This window comes from Scyliorhinus canicula, chromosome 9 (assembly GCF_902713615.1).
Source record: "Scyliorhinus canicula chromosome 9, sScyCan1.1, whole genome shotgun sequence".
Lineage (NCBI taxonomy): Eukaryota > Metazoa > Chordata > Chondrichthyes > Carcharhiniformes > Scyliorhinidae > Scyliorhinus > Scyliorhinus canicula.
In genome coordinates, this window is record NC_052154.1 from 100,637,484 (window position 1) to 100,656,986 (window position 19,503).

General features: G+C 48.3%; 1 protein-coding gene across 1 annotated transcript in view; it reads right to left on the bottom strand.

Moving 5' to 3' along the window:
• The window catches only part of LOC119970922 (mucin-6-like), a 415,844-nt gene that overhangs the window by 73,568 nt on the left and 322,773 nt on the right, over nt 1–19,503 (bottom strand). Inside the window, exons 25-27 of the mRNA XM_038806032.1 lie at nt 14,871–15,011; nt 13,519–13,581; nt 1,157–1,225 (exon numbers count right to left, since the gene is read on the bottom strand). Coding sequence (XP_038661960.1) covers nt 1,157–1,225; nt 13,519–13,581; nt 14,871–15,011 — 273 coding nt within the window. The remainder of the gene's footprint in view (nt 1–1,156; nt 1,226–13,518; nt 13,582–14,870; nt 15,012–19,503) is intronic.

Consider the following 19,503-nt stretch of genomic DNA (forward strand, 5'->3'; position numbering starts at 1 on the left):
CTTTGCGGAGTCTGCACGTTCTCCCAGTGTGTTCTCCGCTTTCCTCCGGGTGCTCCGGTTTCCTCCCACAGTCCAAAGATGTGCGGGTTAAGTGGATGGGCCCTGCTAAATTTCCTTTGTGTCCAAAAAAGGTTAAGTGGTGCTTACTGGGTTACGGGGAAAGGGTAGATACGTGGGCTTGATAGGGTGCTCTTTGTAAGGGCCGGTGCAGATTTGATGGGCCGAATGGCCTCCTTCTGCAGTGTAAATTCTATGGTCTATGATCTATGACACAGTCTCCACTACATTGTGGAGGCTAAACACAGATTGTATTGTATGGTGTTCACTTCCACTTGACACTCTTCAGATAATGAAGACATCCGTGTTATGACCGAGGCAATATTCAAGCTTGGTCAAGTAAATGGGAAGTAACTTTTGGGACCCAAAAATGCCTGTAAAGTGATCAACTATATCATGGTAAAATCTAACCACTCTCCTCGACATTCAACAGCTTGACCATCACTAAATCCCCCACTATCAACATTCTGGGGGCTACCAGCGACTAGAATCTGAACTGGAATAGCACGATAAATGCTATGGCTATAAGAGCAGGTCAGAGGCTGAGATTTCTGCTTTAGAAAAACAATAACAATAAATTCATGGGAATACCACTATTTGCATGTTCCCCTGCAAGTCACACACCATCCCTGACTTACAGATATATTGCTGGGTCGAAATCCTGGAACTGTGGTAATTTGTACAGCAGTCATGGTGCAAAAAGGTGAGTCATTATCACCTCAAGGGAAATTATGGATGGGAAATAACGACTGACTTTGATATAATTTCTTGAACAAATAATAAAAAATCAGGTGATTGCTTTGTGGAACACCGCCATTCAATGCCCAAACATGACCCTGAGCTTCTGGTCACTAGTCACTTTAATTCTCTGTACCTTCAATTAGACATATTACAAATAGAGAATACAAGTCAGTGTAAATCATCATGAGTCAATAAACCTATTTCCTTTATGAAAGAAAGATGCGGTTATTCCCCATGATTTTGGCTGGAACAGTTAGTAATCCGCCATTTTCCATTGTTAATGCCAATAATACTAAGTTGAATAAAACAAACACATATATGCAGAAGCAAATCAGAAAATAAATTAATTGTACTGTACCTATTGTTGAAGTTTGAGTTGATAGTGCAGATGTAGCGTGTGATGTGGGTATGGGTGTGGGTAATGGAGCTGAAAAATAAGATACAAAATAAATATCAATTTCATCTTACTGTTTTAGAAATGGTAAATGGGGCAGGATTCTCCACTTTTCAATGCCGGAAACTCAAAATCGTGATCACGCGGAGAATCACTTGTAATTCAAAAATCGATGTTTGTGCCTGGCACTGATTGCAGATCCATGCTCCCGTCTCTCGCTGGTGGGAAAATCGAAGCTTGCATTCTGCACTGGTGGGCCCATGCAAAACCGTTGTTTAAATTGATTTAAATTTCTTAGTGGGTTGGACACTTCAAGTTCTACCCTTCCACAATGCTCCGCCCCTCCTTGGCGGAATTCACATGGGGGAGTGCTGGGGAGGGAGTGGCGTGATGGTCAGAAAACGTTTAAAAAGTCTCCAAAATAGTCGGGCTTGCAGGGGTGTGGCTGCTTGGGGCAGGGGGAGTTGTAGGAAATGATCTGGGGACAGGTCTGCAGATTCAGGGTGTCCCCTCGGGATCAGGGTTGGCTTGGTTCAGACCGCCATTGCTGCAGTAAGTGTTTTAATTGAACCCCTTTGGTGCGACTTACAGGCCCCTAGCTATTCACACGCTGAATGCTCACTGTGTCCTGTAAACGTTCAAAGAGCCTCTGATTATCTGGGAGCCCAACCAGACTGCCCCTCTGGAAACCCTTAAACTCCAGCTGTCACACCAACGGGATGGGCATGGCCAAGCTCAATCAGTGGCCCACAAGGTGCTGGCATTCCTGAGTGCACTCATCAGAAGCACAGCCCCACTGAAAGGGAAGCAGAGGGAATGCAGAGCTCACTCCAAACTAAGGACACATGCACCATGGCCTTTGCCACCTTTCCTGGAACACTGCCCGTTACTGGGCAAAGGCTTCACCAGGGAAACTATCAGCTAGCTCACCTCTCAGAACCACCAGCTGTCTCTAAGTGCTGCCTGTCCACCGCGCCTCTGCTCCCATCCATCCTTCCCCTGGTCAGGCTGTCACAAAATGTGCATCACACCCAGGACCCAAATCACACTGCAGCTAAGATCACCTCCATCTGTAGGACCTTCCCACATACAAGCCTCCAAGCATAGATAGGTGACACAAGGTCACCTTCTATACTGCACAATCAGATGCCACACTGCTGGCGGGATAACACACGGCCCAGTGAGGAAATCCACAGTAAACCACACTGTGGGAAACAGAATAGGGGCTAAAGAGCCTATCGCTGACGTGGGTTGCGGCAACCACAGTTGACAGGGATGGGCGGTGAGGATAGAGGCTCCCCACATCACAGGCCAGGTGCCACTCTCTCATGAGGACAGGGGCGTAGTGCAGTCTGGGCAGCAACATATCAAGAGGACCGGCTAAGGGGTGGGGTTGGGAGACGTGTTGAGGGTGGCGCTGATCATCTGGTCGCCCACCCAATCTTCCCCTCTGGAAACCCTTCTACCTCAGTTGTCTCTTTCAACCCCCCACCTTGCAGAAATGAATTTTGAAGTATAGCCAGCTATTTGGATTTTGACCGGTGAGACCGTGCCCCACCTGTGCCAGATGGTGGCGTACCTGGCACAACGGGAGTGTGGAAGACTCGAGCCTGCTCCCGGTGGCCGTCAAGGTGTTGGTCGAGAGTGACCACTTCAGAAGACTTTTGTTGCAGAACAGTTGCATGAAAGGTGGCTCTCAGGTGGAAACTTCAACTTAGGTCCTTTTAATCCAAAAATCGGTCACTAAACCAACAAAAAGAAAATCCCTCCCACCCTCACCCTAAACTACCTACCATCCGAGGAAATGTCCTCAAACCAGCCAAGGAGCCGGAAAGATAGTTTCGAATTTACAGCGCAGGAGGAGGCCATTTAGCCCATCGAGTCGGCACCGGCCCTTGGAAAGAGCATCCTAATTGAGCCACACACCTCCACCCTATCCCCCTTTATCCCCGTAACCCCGCCTAACCATTTTGGACACTAAGGACAATTTAGCATGGCTAATCCACCCAACCTGCACATCTTTGGACTGTGGGAGGAAGCCAGAGCACCTGGAGGAAACCCACACACACATGGGAAGAACGTGCAGACTCCACACAGACAGTGACCCAGCGGGGAATCAAACCTGGGACCCTGGAACTGTGAAGCAACTGTGCTAACCACTACACTACAGTGCTGCCCTGAGAGCAGCAAGAGTCAGCAGAGGACGTTCCAGACCTCTGACAAGTGGAGCGAAGCGGAGCAGGACATGGTGGACCGAGAGGGCTTGCCAATGTAAATGCCTGCCCATCAACTGACAGGGTAGTAGGTGGATCTCCTTACACAGGAGCTCCTAAAACACAATAGGCGGGATTCTCCGATCCTGGGGCTGTGTTGATGCCGCCGTAAACGGCAGAGCGTTTTATGATGGCGTCATCTGGCCCCTAGGATCAACGATCCTGCGGCGCACAGGGGGGCCAGCATGGCACTGGAGCCTCTCTCGCTGCTCCAGCTGCCGATACGGGCGCAAGCACAGCCGGCGCGAGCACAGCCGGCGTGAGTTCGCGCATACGCGTGGGTTGCCTTCTCCGCACCAGCCCCTGGGCAACATGGCGGGGCCCCAACATAGAGGAACATAGCCGCCCCCCCCCCCCCCCCCCCGGGATAAGCCCGCCCGCCGATCAGTCGGCCCCGATCGCAGGCCAGGCCACTATGGAGCCCCCTCTAGAGTTGGGGGCCCCCTCTAGAGTCGAATCCCCCCTCCCCCACACCAGGATGGCCCCCGAGGCATGAATGCCGTGGTCCCGCCGGGTAGGACAACACGCGAAGGGTGCTGGCGTGACTCGGCGGGCATTCTGCCCGTCGAGTGCGGAGATTCGCTGGGGGGGGGGGGGGGGGGGGGGGGGGGGGGGAGACGCGTTGAGCGGCCCCCGAACGACGCCGTGCCGGCGCCATTACTGCCAATTCTCCAGTCGCCGGAAAATCGGCGGACCGGCATTGGAGTGGCGTTGCGTGATTCGCGCCCCCACCGATTCTCCGACCCGCGCGGGGGTCGGAGTATCCCACCCAATGACTCCATTAAGTAGGACCTCATGGTGACTACGAGGTCAACAACAGTAATCGCTTGGCTCCCCTTCAAAGAGGCATTGGAAAGGATGAAGCAGTGATTAGAGGCCCAGGAGGTAATGGTGCGGGAATTGGGAAAAGCGGGCATCGACCAGAGTGCTCGGATCATCTCACTCGAAACAGATGTGGCAAAGTTGGTGGCGGCCTGGTGCTCATGGGAAAGGTGGAGAGAACTGGTCTCGCCGCTAGAACCTCAGGATCGTCAGATTACCTGAGGGCACAGAGGGAAGAAACCCAACGGAATACATAGCACAGATGCTCAGAAAGCTGGTCGGGAAAAAAGCTTCCCCAATCCATAGGTAGACAAAGCCCACAGGTCGCGCTGGCAAATGCTCAAAACAGGAGAACCAGCGTGTGCGATATTTGCAAAGTTTCACAAATTTCAGGACAAGGAGTGAATTCTGAATTGGGCGAGAAGCATATATTTATTGGTGTCACAAGTAGGCTTAATTTAGCACTGCAATTAAGTTACTGTGAAAATCCCCTAGTCACCACACTACAGCATATATTCACTGAGGGAGAATTAGAATGTCTAATTCACCTGATAGTACGTCTTTCGGGACTTGTGGGAGGAAACCAGAGCACCTGGAGGAAACCCATGCAGACACAGGGAGAATGTGCAGACTCCGCACAGGCAATGACCCAAGGCAGGAATTGAACCCGGGTCCATGGCACTGTGAATCAACAGTGTTAACCATTGTGCTACCGTGCCAAATGGGAAGGGTATATAATCTGCATATATCAGGGCATTGGGGCCAGCCTGGCCAAATGCAGGGCGGAGTTCAACAGGGCCAAGGTGGCTTTATTCAAGAACAAGGCGCAGTTCGGAATGCTGTACCCAATAAGATTCCGGGTGACATATGGCAATAAGGAACTTATTTAAACATACCAGAAGATGCAGAAGAGTTAATCCAGAGGGCGAGGAATGCAGCAATAATGAACACATATGGACCAGTAATAATATTTATTCATTCTTTGAGCTGATTACCTGCACGTCCTGTGTGAGGTGTGGAGGGTGGGGGCGGGGGGGGGGGGGGGGGGGGGGGGGGGTGGGGGGGGGGGGTGGTTTAAGAGAAAGCAATATAAAAGCAAATTACTGTGGATGCTGGAATCTAAAACAAAAGTGAAAATGCTGGAAAGTCTCAGCAAGTCTGGCAGCATCTGTAGGGAGGGAAAAGAGCTAACGTTTCGAGTCTGATGACTCTTTGTCAAAGCTAACAGACAAAGTAGGAAGTATTTATACTGTGGAGTGAGAATGAAAGATGAAAGATAGGAGGAAGGAATGTCGGGCGGCCGGGGGAGAAGCCACCACACTGGCGAGCATGCCAGGATATGGAAGTAAGAGGAGAGGGGGGGACTCTTGAAAGGGAGGGAGTGCCTGGCAGAAGTGGGGGACAAAACAAGCCGATGGAAAGGGAGAAAAAGGATATTGGTGGTGGTGGTGGTGGGGAGGGGGGGGGGGGGGGGGTGGGGGTGGTGACCATAGAGGCATGGGGAAGCGGGGTTGGTAAGTGTAGAGGGTCCCAGGTGGGATCGGGGAAAACCTGGGGGTGGGGGTTAGAATACTGGTACAACAGGTCGCACAAGGGCATGGCTAGAACAGAGAAGACAACAGCAGCCACCTTGGATGGCCCTCAAACAAAGGGAAACCCCAGAGTGCAAGGGCATGTCCACATGGTAAGTAAGGAGGACCCTGTACGAGTATGGGGTGGGGGGGGGGGGGGGGGGGGGGTGTCAGAAACCCCCCATCAGAATTGTCACCTGGAACGTCAGGGGACTTATCGGCCCAGTGAAAAAATCCAGAGTCTTAACCTATCTGGAAAGCATGAGGGACGACAAAGTCCTCCTCCAAGTGACCTGAGGGAGAAGGACCAACTGAGGGTAAGAGCTGGATACAACAGATTTACCAAGCGTGCTACGGATGAGGGCGAGGGTTGGCCATACTGCTCATTAAGAGGACGGTGTTTACAGCGACAAATACGATGAAGGACCCGGGGGGACGGTATGCAATGGTCAGTGGCGTCATGGAAAGGGCACTGGGGTGGTGCTCGTGAAAATATGTGCACCAACTACGACAATGGAGACATGGACCCATGGAGGCTCAAACACCCGAGAGTGGAGGAGTTCTCCTTCTTCTACCAAGTCCCCAGTCCAATGATGTGCTGTTAGGTAATTTGGACATTCTGAATTCTCCCTCTGTGTATCCGAACAGGCGTTGGAATGTGGTGGCTCGGGCTTTTCACAGTAACTTCATTGCAGTGTTAATCTAAGTCTACTTGTGACAATAAAGATTATTATTAATATTATATATACTCCCGCATTGACTTCTTTGTAGTGGGTAAACTGGTGCTTCCAGGGTTGGTCGGGGCAGAATATTCTGCAATAGTAATCTTGGACAATCCACCACGCTATGTGGATGTGAGATTGGAGACGGGCTGAGCCCAGCGCCCCCCGCAAGCAGGCTGAACACATCCCTCCTCGCTGACAAGGCGTTCTGCAAGAGAATATCACAAGCCATCGCTTTGTATCCTGCAACCAGGATGGGGAGGTCTCACCCTCCATGGTAGGAGAGGTCAGATAGACAACAGTCGATTGACTCCATATTGGAGATGGATCGGTTGTACTCCACGGCCCTTGGAACCTTTGGCAGAGAGGAAAAAGTTCCAAATGGAATTTGACCTGCTCTCCTGTGGGAAAGCAGTACACCAACTTTGCCAGACCCGGGGGACCTTTTAGAACATGGAGATAAGACCAGCCGCTTCTGGCTCACCAGCTTAGAAAACAGATGGCCGCAAAGGAAATAGTGCAGGTGAAAGACAAAAAGGAATGGCAAGTTAGTCACAGAGTCAGATAAATTAATGAGGCCTTTGTGACTTTCTACTGAGTGCTATACACCTCCGAACCCCCGGAGGGGGACTTGAAGATGAGGCAGATCCTTGACAGGCTGGACATGCCAGCTGTCATGGAGGAAAAGGAACAGGGTCTGGAAGTACCACTGGAGCTGGGGAATGTCATGGACAGCATCAACTTCATGCAGTCGTGGAAGGCGCCAGGTCCAGATGGATTCCCGGTAGACTTCTATAAGAAATTTGTGACAGCACTGGCCCCGCACCTGTGGAAGATGCTCAACGACTCGCTATAGTGAAGGACCCTGGCGAACACACAGGCCTCGATATCACTGTGTCACTGATCCCTAAAAAAGACAAAGTCCTGATGGACTGCGGATCATACAGATCCATTTCACTCCTAAACACGGACGCCAAAGTCCTGACGAAGCGACTGAAGAGTTGCGTGCTAAAGGTAGTCACAGAGGATCAGATGGGCTTTGTGAAAAGCAGACAACTAATGAAGAACATCAGACCCCTGAACGTGATTATGACTCTGCCCGGGAAGGACACATCATAACCATCTACCTGGATGCAGAGAAGACCTTCGACAGAATCAAATTGAGATACTTCATGGAGGTATTGGAACAATTTGGGTTTGGGCCAGGGTTCACCATGTGGGTGGAACTACTTTACAGTGCTTCCATGGCAAGTGCACGGTAAACACAACCATTTCCAAATACTTCCAGCTGCACAGAGGCAAGAGGCAGGAATGCACATTATCTCCTCTGCTATTTACCCTGGCAATTGAGTCACAGGCTATCACTCTCATATCAACAAAGAGGTGGAGAGGCATCCAGAGGGGAGACAGAGAGCACAGAGAGTCATTCTATGTGGATGACCTGCTCCTTTACGTCTCAAATCCCCTATGCCAGCATGGGAGGAATAATGGAACTCCTAAGGGGGTTTTGAGCCTTCTCAGGTTACAAACTCAACCTGAGCAAGGGTGAAATATTCCCCATGAACACGCAGGGAGTTGGGTGGAGAGGGGGATTGGGGGTGGGAAGAAATCAGAGCTGGGAAAGTTGCAGTTAAAGCTGGCCCAAACCAAATTCAGATACTTGTGATTCCAGATAGCCCATAACTGGATACGGATCCACAAATGGAATCTGCCGCGTCTGATGGAAGAGGTAAATAGGTGGGGCTCACTCCCGCTCTCCCTGGCAGGGAGAGTGCAGACAATGAAAATGAATGTGCTGCCTTGGTACCTCTTACAGTTCAGATTCCTTTCGATCTTCATCCCCAAGGCCTACTTCACCAAAGTCGACAAGTCAATCATGGCGTTTGTGTGTGGTTGGAGGGGTGGGGAGAGAACCCCAGTAGGATCCCCAGGACATCCTACAGAGAAGGAGAAACATGGGAGGACTGACCACTGGCCCTTCCAAATCTCCAACTCTACCACTGTGCATCCACCACAGAGAGAGAATGGGGATGGGTCAAGGAGCCGGGAACAGAATGGGTAAGAATGGAGGAGAGCTCCTGTAAGGGGACGTCCCTCTGGGCACTGGACACGGCCTCACGCCCATTCCCCCCAGCCAAGTACTCAAGAAACCCAGTGGTAGTAGCCACACTGAGAATGTGGAACCAGCTCAGGCAGCACTTCAGACTGGTTTCAATGTCCGCCATGGCCCACATCTGCAAGAACCATAAATTCACCCCGGTGACAATAGATGCCTCCTTTCGAAAGGACCAAGGGACACTGACGGTCGGGGACCTATACATGTATGGCAGAGTAGTGACCCTGGGGGAACTGATGGACAAGCTCCATGATTCATGCGCTGAGGACTCGGGTTCGAATCCCGGCCCTGGTTCACTGTCCGTGTGGAGTTTGCACATTCTCTCCGTGCCTGTGTTGGTTTCACCCCCACAACCCAAAGGTGTGCAGGTTAGGTGGATTGGCCACGCTAAATTTCCCCTTAACTGGAAAAAATACAATTCGGTACTCTAAACGTATTTTTAAAAAGCTCTAGAGGCAGCATGGTGGCGAAGTGGTTAGCACAGCTGCCTCACGGCGCCGAGGTCCCATGTTTGATCCTGGCTCTGGGTGACTGTCCATGTGGAGTTTGCACATTCTCCCCATGTTTGCGTGGGTTTCGCCCCACAACCCAAAGATGTGCAGGGTAGGTGAATTGGCCTAACTAAATTGCCCCTTCATTGGAAAAAATGAATTGGGTACTCTAAAAAAATTTTTGAAAAGCTTCAGGATTCAGCGCCGAGATGTTCCAGCACCTCCAGCATCCTGCGGGAGTCACCAAAATGGGCCCCTTCACTACTTCCTTCCTCAGGGTGCTCGATGATGCCTTGACGACGCCGCGGGGTGGAGTGAGGTCTGGAGGCTTCACTGCCACCTGACACTGCCAGTCCTGGAAGACCGCCCTTGTCTGAGCCATGGTCTCAATGCCTTCATTCATGAAGGACTAGGACTGGGACACGTAAGTGAGTTATGTCCCTTATTACATTTTCCTTTAACATTAGGCACCAGTTATAATATCAAAAATCAAGAACAATTCTGCAGGTATATTTTTCATATTACTAAGTAATTAATCCTTTGAAAACTAACACCTTTTTACCTAAAGCATTCAAGCACAATAGACTGCATACTTACAGACATCATTGTTCTGCGTTATTCTGCAAACCATCAAAAACTGGATCGGTTGAGCTTAAACAAAGGGGGCTGGAATCTCCGTTTGCAGGATCCTCCGTTTCGCCGGCAATGCACTCACGCCGCGGATTTCCCGACGGCATGGGGGAGGCCCACAGTGGGGAACGCCATTGGTCAGCTGCCAGGATGGAGCATCCCGCTGCCGTTGGAGGCGTGCCACACCAGAAAATGGGTGTGGCGGGACGGAGAATCCCGCCCAGGGGGTCTCAGGGAACATACAAATTTTACAACATAACCCTTATTCTCTCAGTTTACGAGCCTGCAGACTTTGTGGGAGAGTGCAAGATATGGTAATTAAACACTTCCAAGAGTTACAGCTTGCCATAAACAAGGAGGTTGCTGTGGTATAAACTTAACTGCAAGACTGAACAATGTGATCTGCCAGTATAGGGTGGAATTTTATAACCAGACCGGTAGGCCAGTCTACTGGCTGGAGATTTGGTGACAACTTTGGCGCAGCCATTTCCCAGAGGCCAGTCAGGGTTAAATTGCGCAACAGGTATCTTTTTTTTAATTTATTGATCGGACGTGAGCTTCACTGGCTGGGCCAATATTTATTGCCCATCCCTATTTGCCCTTGAGGGGGCATTTTAAGAGTCAACCACATTGCTGTGGATCTGGAGTCACATATAGGCCAGACAAGGTAAGGGCCACAGATTTCCTTAAATTCATTCCCTAAATCCCATTAGTGAACAAGATGGGGTTTTCTGACAATTGACAGATTTCATGGTTACCATTAGACTTTTAATTCCAAATTTTTATTGTGTTCAAATTCTACAATCTGCTGCGGTGGGATTTGAACCCAGCCCCCTAGACATTATAAATTACCAGTCTAGTGGCAATACCACAATGCCACTCCCTCCCCTAAAATAATGGGCGCAATTCTCCGCTCCCCACGCCGGGTGGGAGAATCGCGGGAGGGCCGGGCGACTCACGACATGCCGCCCTGGCACCCCCTGCGATTCTCCCACCCCCCGCTCTGATGAATCGTCGCTCTCCGTTTTTCACGGCGGCCGGCAATTCTCCGGCCCGGATGGGCCAAGCGGCCTGACATTCCCGACCGGTTCACGACGACGGCAACCACACCTGGTCGCTTCCGTAGTGAACATGGCGCCAAATGCTCGTTTGTGGCTTGTGGGGGGGCGGAGAGGGGAGCACCATGGCCGTGCTCGGGAGGGGACTGGCCCGCGATTGGTGCCCACCAATCGTCGGGCCGTCGTCTCCAAGCGATGCACTCTTTCCCCTCCGCCGCCCCGTAAGATCAAGCCACCACGTCTTGCGGGGCAGCGGAGGGGAAGATGGCAATCGCGCATGCGTGGGTTGGAGCCGTCAGCCGTCGTGACGTCAGCCACGCATGCGCGGGTTGAAGCCGGCCAACCTGCACATGCGCGGCTGATGTCACTTAGGTGCCGCCGTCGCGTCATTCTCGGCACGCCGCCTCGACGCAAGCGTCAAGGCACGGCGGCCGAGATTTACGGAGCCCCGCTCCTAGCCCCCTTGGGGGGGGGGGTGAATAGGGTGCGAGGAGCGGGCTCCGAGGCCATCGTGAAACTCGGCCGAGTTCACGACGGCCTTCCCAATGCCGCGCGGGAGCGGAGAATTCCGCCCAATGTCTCCATAATCCCAGATGACCATGGACTGCTTTCCCCTTTGAAGTGGAGAGCTGATGTCAGAGTACCAGCTCCTGCAGTGGGAACTTCAGACAGCAATTTCTCCTGCAGGTCGATAATCCTCCCACCTCCGAGAACTGTCAGCCAATCAGCAACATTCCAGTACCAACAGTGCCACTATAAGCAAGCTGCCTATATTGTAGTAGTTTCAAGGCTGAGGATTGTTGTTGGAGCCCCTGAATGCACGTTAATGGGGTTATCAGGAAGACTCTAGTGAATGGGGTTGTTATAAAGGACATGGGTGTGTATTCCCACAAGGTGAACTCTTGCCACTGATGAGTCCCTTTTTTGGCCATTGCGTGCCCCAGAAGGAGGAAATCCTCCCACCATTAGGGCATAGGCATAAACACCATTTTATCTAGTTTGTCAATAAGGCGCAGATCCACCTGCCACCATTGGTTGAGGACCTCAAGGCAGGGAGTCTGCTCTCAACCTTCCTGCCCTAAGCCGAGTTGAGGAACCAAGAAGGCAACAGGTTCTCCAGTCCATGCCTTCTCTCCCCATGATATGCCTCCGTATTTTCTGCAATAGCCTACAGAGTTCCCCATGGTAGGCTATTGCAGAAAATACGGAGGCGTGGGATTCAGGGTGATTTAGCAGTTTGGATCAGAAATTGGCTAGCTGGAAGAAGAAGGGTGGTGGTTGATGGGAAATGTTCAGACTGGAGTCCAGTTACTAGTGGTGTACCACAAGGATCTGTTTTGGGGCCACTGCTGTTTGTCATTTTTATAAATGACCTGGAGGGCGTAGAAGGATGGGTGAGTAAATTTGCAGATGACACTAAAGTCGGTGGAGTTGTGGACAGTGCAGAAGGATGTTACAAGTTTCGGAGGAACATAGATAAGCTGCAGGTGGCAAATGGAGTTTAATGCAGAAAAGTGTTAGGTGATTCATTTTGGAAGGAATAACAGGAAGACAGAGTACTGGGCTAATGGTAAGATTCTTGGTAGTGTAAATGAGCAGAGAGATCTCGGGGTCCATGTACATAGATGCCTGAAAGTTGCCACCCAGGTTGAGAGGGTTGGTAAGAAGGCGTACGGTGTGTTAGCATTTATTGGTAGAGGAATTGAGTTTCGGAGCCATGAGGTCATGTTGCAGTTGTACAAAACTCTGGTGCGGCCGCATTTGGAGTATTGCGTGCAGTTCTGTTCACCGCATCCATGCGAAGGATGTGGAAGCATTGGAAAGGGTGCAGAGATTTACAAGGATGTTGCCTGTTATGAAAGGACGATCTTATGAGGAAAGGCTGAGGGACTTAAGGCTGTTTTCGTTAGAAAGAAGAAGGTTAAGAGGTGACTTAATTGAGGCATACAAGATGACCAGAGCATTAGATAGGGTGGACAGTGAGAGCCTTTTTCCTCGGATGGTGATATCTAGCACGAGGGGAGATAGCTTTAAATTGAGGGGAGATAGATATAGGACAGATGTCAGAGGTAGGTTCTTTACTCAGAGAGTAGTAAGGGCGTGGAATGCCCTGCCTGCAACAATAGTGGACTCGCCAACATTAAACGCATTCAAATTGTCATTGGATAGGCATATGGACGATAAGGGAATAGTGTAGATGGGCTTTAGAGGGGTTTCACAGATCGGCGCAACATCGAGGTACGAAGGGCCTGTACATCGCTGTAATGTTCTATGTTCTATGATAGGGCTTCTCCTACCACCTAGCCCGCCAAAAACAGAGAGGGGATCAACGAATTCTGCCAATGGACTTCAATGTCAAATATATCAATAAGAGTTGTTAGTCTTTTATTGCACTGCATCTGCTCATTATATGTCTTTGACGAATTATCTATGAGCGCGAGTTGCTAAAAAGCCTGAATCAAAACAGATATAATATACTTCCTCCTCAAGTTGGGTTTAGATGAATGCAGTGACAATGAGACTATCAATAGTTTATCTTTAATCTCAATCTTTAATCAACCTTCTAATAACCAAAAATATTGAGTGTATTTGGAAGTAAACAGTTTTTTCTATATCAGGCAAAAATAAAGTGTTTGTACTTACTACATGGCGCACAGCGCTGCTGGCCTGCATCATAATACTCATCTATGCTGCAATTGTAACAACCTTTGAACAGAAAAATTCAATTTATCCATGGTGTTGAACTTGAAAATAATTTTAAAAGTATACTGTATAAATATCTAGATTTGCAGCTGTGAAATCGGATGAGTACAATCTTTAAAAAAATTCTTTCACATTATGTGGTTGTCACTGGCTAGAGCAGCATTTGTTGCCCTTGAGAAGATGTTGGTGAGCTATCTTTGTGAATCACTGCTGCCCATTTGGGTATAAGTACTGTTATAGGATTTTGACCGGCAACATTGAAGGAAGAGTGATATATTTCCAAGTCAAGATGGTGTTTAGCTCAGGGGGAACTTGCAGAGGATGGTATTCCCATATTCTGCTGCCCTTTTCTTCTAGATGGTTGAGGTCATGTGTTTTGAAGATATCACAGCTCCTGGAACTGTGGTGAGTGCTGCAGTGCATCTTGTATATAGAACACACTTCTGCCACTGTGTGACAGTGGTGGAGGGACTTAATGATTAAGGTGGTGTATGGGGTGCCCCATACACATCAGCAGATTGCTTTGCCCTGGATGGTGTTGAGCATCTTAAGCATTACTGGAGTTGCACTGATCCAGGGAAATGGAGGAGGTTCCATTACACTCCTAACTTGTGCCTTGCAGGGCTGGCCACCTTTGGGGAGGAGGGGAGTTATGAACCTCAGAATTCAAAGTCCTGGAATTGCTCTTGTAGTCCAAAAATCTATATGGCTGGTTCAGTTCAGTTTCTGGTCAATGGTAAACCTCAAAATGTTGACAGAGGAGGATTCATCGATGGTAATACCACTAAATGTCAAGGGGAAATGTTTAGGTTTTCTCTTGTCGAAGACGGCCATTGCCTAAAATTGTGAGGCACGGATGTTATCAGCCCACACTTGAATGGTCTCCACATCTTGTTGCATATGAATAATAACTGCTCCAGCACTTAAGGAGCTTAGAATGGTGCTGAACATTCTGGAGGAAAAGTCACTGATGAAGCAGCTGAAGATAGTTAGGCCAAGGACATGACCCTGAGGAACTCCTGCAACAATATCCTGGGACTGAGATGATTGACTTCCAACAACTGCACTGATCTTCTTTTCATTTCACACAAATCCCTTCTATAATTACATGTACAATTATTTATTAAACACAATTGATAGTTAATTGCTTGGTTGTAAAGGTGTTATTGGTCAATCTGTAATTGAATGCGATGAGATCAAAACTTAGCAGAAGGAAATTGTTTTCTTAAAATGTCAAATATATCAGTTACAACATAAATTTTAGTTAAACTAGAAAGGAAAAATTACCGTACCTTCTATATTGGTCTTTGGGAAGGTCCATTGAGCATTTGGGCACAAGCAAGGCTGATAATGCCATTTGCATTCAATGTCACCAGCATATTTATAACTGTTAGTTCTTCGATCATGAGTATTGTAAAAATCACAATTAACAGCTGAAAGATATTTAAAATGATCAATTATTCAGACATGAAAGAGTTATTGCTGATTTAACGGAGTTACTCAAATTAGCATATTCCTTAATAACTATCCCTTGCTGTTGCGCTTTTTATTCTGGTGTTTTGCTGAAGACAATGACATCTATTAAATATTAACAGTAGGTATACGTCTAGGATCACTTGGTGGAATTCTCACCTGAGTCACAAGGTTCTGGTCTCAGCTTGAGCACAAAAATCAAAGCTGACACTCCAGTGCTGCAGGGAGTCCTGGAATGTCAGAGGGGTCACCTTTTGGATGAAACTTTAAATGGAGGCCCTGTCTGCCCTCTTGGGTAAATGTGAAAGATCCTTTGGCACTATTTCAAAGAAGAGCGAGGGGAGTTATCCCCTGTGTCCTGAGCTATGTATATCCCTTCATCAATTATCTGGTTATTGCTGTTTGTGGGAGCTTGTTGTATGTGAATTGGTTGTCACCTTTCCTACTTTGCAACAGTGGCTACAATGCAGAATTACTTAGTGGGGTAAAATATTTTGAGGCATCCAGTGATTTTGAAAAACACTGTATATATCCAAGTTTTTCTTATCTTCCAATTACATGGTCATTCCATTGTTATAATCTGGCTTAACCACCCTGGGATGAATTTCAACGGGGAGTTTTCATAATTTTAGTGGAAGGACCACAAAACACCTGAGTAAACACTGCATAATGTTTCCACAACTCTTCCACCACAGTTACAGCAGAAGAATGGGAGAATTCTTCTTTAGATCCAGCCTCATATGCAAATAAAAACTCACCCTAGCATGATATGCAAACCAAAAGAAAAAGGACTGACAATTGGGCCAGGTCACAATCGGAAGCCATGTTGTTTATTTCATTAATGTTCAGTAAACTAATTTTAACAATGTGGTTCTATGCTCATGGTCAACACCAGTTAAAGATATAACTCGTGTGCCGCCCAGTCTTCACTTACTCTGCCACGAACATGACTTAATTACAGATTCTGTTCCAAATTAATGTCCAATAGATAGTTACAATGTTGTATTTCATTACAATTTTTCTGAAGAGAGTTAGCATACCATTATCACAACTTTTATTATTTTATTTTGTTAAGTTGTACTGACACAGGAAGGTTATATAGACACACTAAGAAATAGGTTCTGCTGAGGAAGTATGACTAGGAAAGGACAAAATTAAAAAGTAGAAGCACATAGGTAATAATCTCTGGATTACTACTGAAGCCATAAGAAAATTGAAATAGGGTAAATCAGATTAAAACATTGAATGGGGTGGTTCAAAGATTGGCCTGAGAAAAGTTAGTTTTACTTCATGGGGCATTCGGACCAGTACTGGTGAAAATTGGAACAGATTTCAATTGAACCACATTGGGACCAGTGTACTGGAAAATCACATAACTAGGGCTGGAGAGAAGGCTTTAAATTAAATAGTGGTGGAAGAGTTCACATTGTGGTGATCCTCGCCTGAGTGTGTACAGAAGGGACTGTTGGGACATGGAAGTACCACCAGGGGGCAGCGCGGGGACACATAAAAGGAACGCCGAAGGCCCGCCTTGGGCACTTGAACCGGAGGGTTGAAGAGGCAAGGTGTGGAAGTTAACTCTGGGCTGCTAGTCTGTTTTGGGCCTAGTTGCAGAACATTGAAGAGCAGCATTTTCTCAAGTGCAATTCTGTAATTTATTGTGGGGCACAATAAATCATCCTTTAACCTAAAGACGACTTCGAGCATTCTTTCAAGAAGCATAACACACATGAGGGGAAATTTGAAAAGTTAAAGAGAAAGGACAGGATAATAATGCAGACTAGTGTTACAGGTAATAATAACCAGAGTGCAAAGCAGACCAGACCAAACAAACATAAGTATGCACCAGCAAAAAAGATTGAAAGCAGGGAAAAAAATGGTAAAAGGAAGAAGTAAAGGATCTTTCTCTGAAAGCACGCAGAAATCATAACAAGATTGATTAATTGAAAACACAAGTAGAAAGTAATGAGTATGAAATAATACCCATTACAGAAACATGGGGGTGGGGAGGGGGGGGGCATTTTCTGCTGGCCCGCCGCTGGTGGTGGTTTCCCCAATGGCAGCGGAGAATTGTGTGTTGGGCAAAAACATGGGATCAGGGTCGGTTGCGATGCCCCCCCCCCCCCCCCCCCCCCTCCGCATCGGTGGCGACATCAAGGTTCACGCCCCACGGCAACAGGAGGATTCAAATGGGTCATTCAAACCTATTTGCATCTGATCAAGGGCTAAACACCGGGTTCTCCACGCTTCCGTGATGTTGGCCCTCTGGGCCAGGATTCAGTTAGTGGATTGGTCAAGGCCAGCATGGCCCTGATGCGGTGAACCAAGGGGGAAGTATTTAATGTAGGTGCCCCCAAAGTCCATCGGAGGGCTCCGCACCACACCATAAATCCTGCCCACCCTACACCTTAATAATGAACTCAAACCTTACCAACGACTGCAGTCAGGCTAACCGGCCTATAATTCACTGTCTTCTCTCTCCCTCCCTTCTTAAACAGGGGTGCTACTTTAACTATTTTCCAGTCGTCTGGACCTTCCCTGATTCCAGTGATTCCTGAAAGATCACCAACAATGTGTCCACAATTGGGGCGGCACAGTGCTGTAGCACTAATACTTCACAGTTCCAGGGATCTGGGTTCAATTCCGGCCTCGGGTGACTGTCAGTGTTGAGTTTGCACTTTCTCCCCATGTCTGCGTGGGTTCCCTCGGGTTCTCCTGTTTTCTCCCATGGTCCAAAGATGTGCAAGTTCAGTGGATTGCCATGCAAAATTGCCTCTTGTCCAAAAGGTTAGGTCGGATACGGGATAGGGTGCTCTTTCCAAGGGCCAGTGTAGACTCGATGTAGGGCCGAATGGCCTGCTTCTACACTGTAAATTTTATGAAAAAAAATTATGAATCTCCTCTGCAATCTCCTTCAGAATCCTGGGGTGTAGTCCATCCGGTCTGCGTGATTTATCCACCTTCAGACCTTTCAGCTTCGCCAACACCTCTTAGTGATAGCCACTACACGTGCCTCTGCCACGACTCTCTTGAAGTTCTGGTATGCCACTGGTGGTTTCCCCATGAAGAGAAATACAAAGTACCTATTCAGTTCCTCTGCCATTTTTTTGTTCCCCATTACTACTTCTCCAGTGGTCCAATGTGCCCATTCTTGCCTCTCTCTTAGCTTTTATTTCTCGAAAAAAAACTCTAGCCATCTTCTTTTATATTACCAGCTAGCTTACACTCATATCTCATCTTCTCAGGCTCTCGGTGGTGGCCATGGAGTAGATGACCACGCTCGAGGTGGCTCCTACCCAAAGAAGGACTTTAAGAACTTCTCGGCCTGATACTCAGGTCCGTTAATATGTTTAAAAGCTACAGGATAGCAGCAACAGACCTTCCACTGCAGCAGGGGATGTCCAGAAATGGAAAAATCAAGAAAGGGCACTCCTCGGATCAAGAGAATTCAAAATGTGTTGGAAGAGAAAACATGGCCGATGGTCCTGAACTGTGGTCGACAGAGCAGCTGAAGGAATTTATTTCAGCTGAGTTCAGGAATCAGAGATTGGCGGCCTCAGAGGATCTGGCGAGGGCTGTGGGACTCATAAAACTGCCTGGAGAGAGTTGAACAGAGTCTGGAGTCACAGAAGGCGGTGATTCAGAAGTTAGAATAGTAAGTGGCCAAACACGAGGATTGGATTGTCTCTTTAGAGGCCGAGGTTATGGTAATGATGGAGGCGTGGAAAAAGCTTCAGGAAAAAGCTGACGACCTAGAAACCCGCTCTAGCAGGTAGAATTTAAGGATCATGAGTCTACCGGAAGGCACCGAAGGTACAAATACTATGGAATTTGTGGCGAAAATGTTTGCGAAGCTGGTGAGGGAAGGAATCTTTAACTGCCCTTCCGAACTGGATCGTGCTCATTTGTGGCTGGGAAGAAAACCAAAGGCAGGAGAACGACCGCATGCAATCCTTGTGAGGAGAAGATCCTAAGATGGGCCAAGGGGACCTGTAAATGTTCCTGGGAAGGCTACACAGTTCGTATCTCCCAGGATCTGGGTGCAGAACTGGTCAAGAGAAGGGTTAGTTTTAATAAAGCCAAAGCTGTTCTTTTTAAGAACAAAATTCAATTTGACATGTTATACCCTGCTCGTTTGTGAGTCATATATGGCGGGAAGGAACATTACTTTGACATGCAGGAGGATCGGATAAATTTATAGAAGATCATGGTTTGAGGACACTGGTCTTTTGGTGGACTTACCTACAAGAACTAAATGTGGTATTGTTCTCTTTACGCTGTCATTAGGGGCTGGTTTAGCACTGTGGGCTAAACAGATGGTTTATAATGCAGAACAAGGCCAGCAGAACGGGTTCAATTCCCGTACTGGCCTCCCCGAACAGGTGCCGGAATATGGCGACTTGGGGCTTTTCACAGTAACTTCATTGAAGCCTACTTGGAACAATAAGTGAT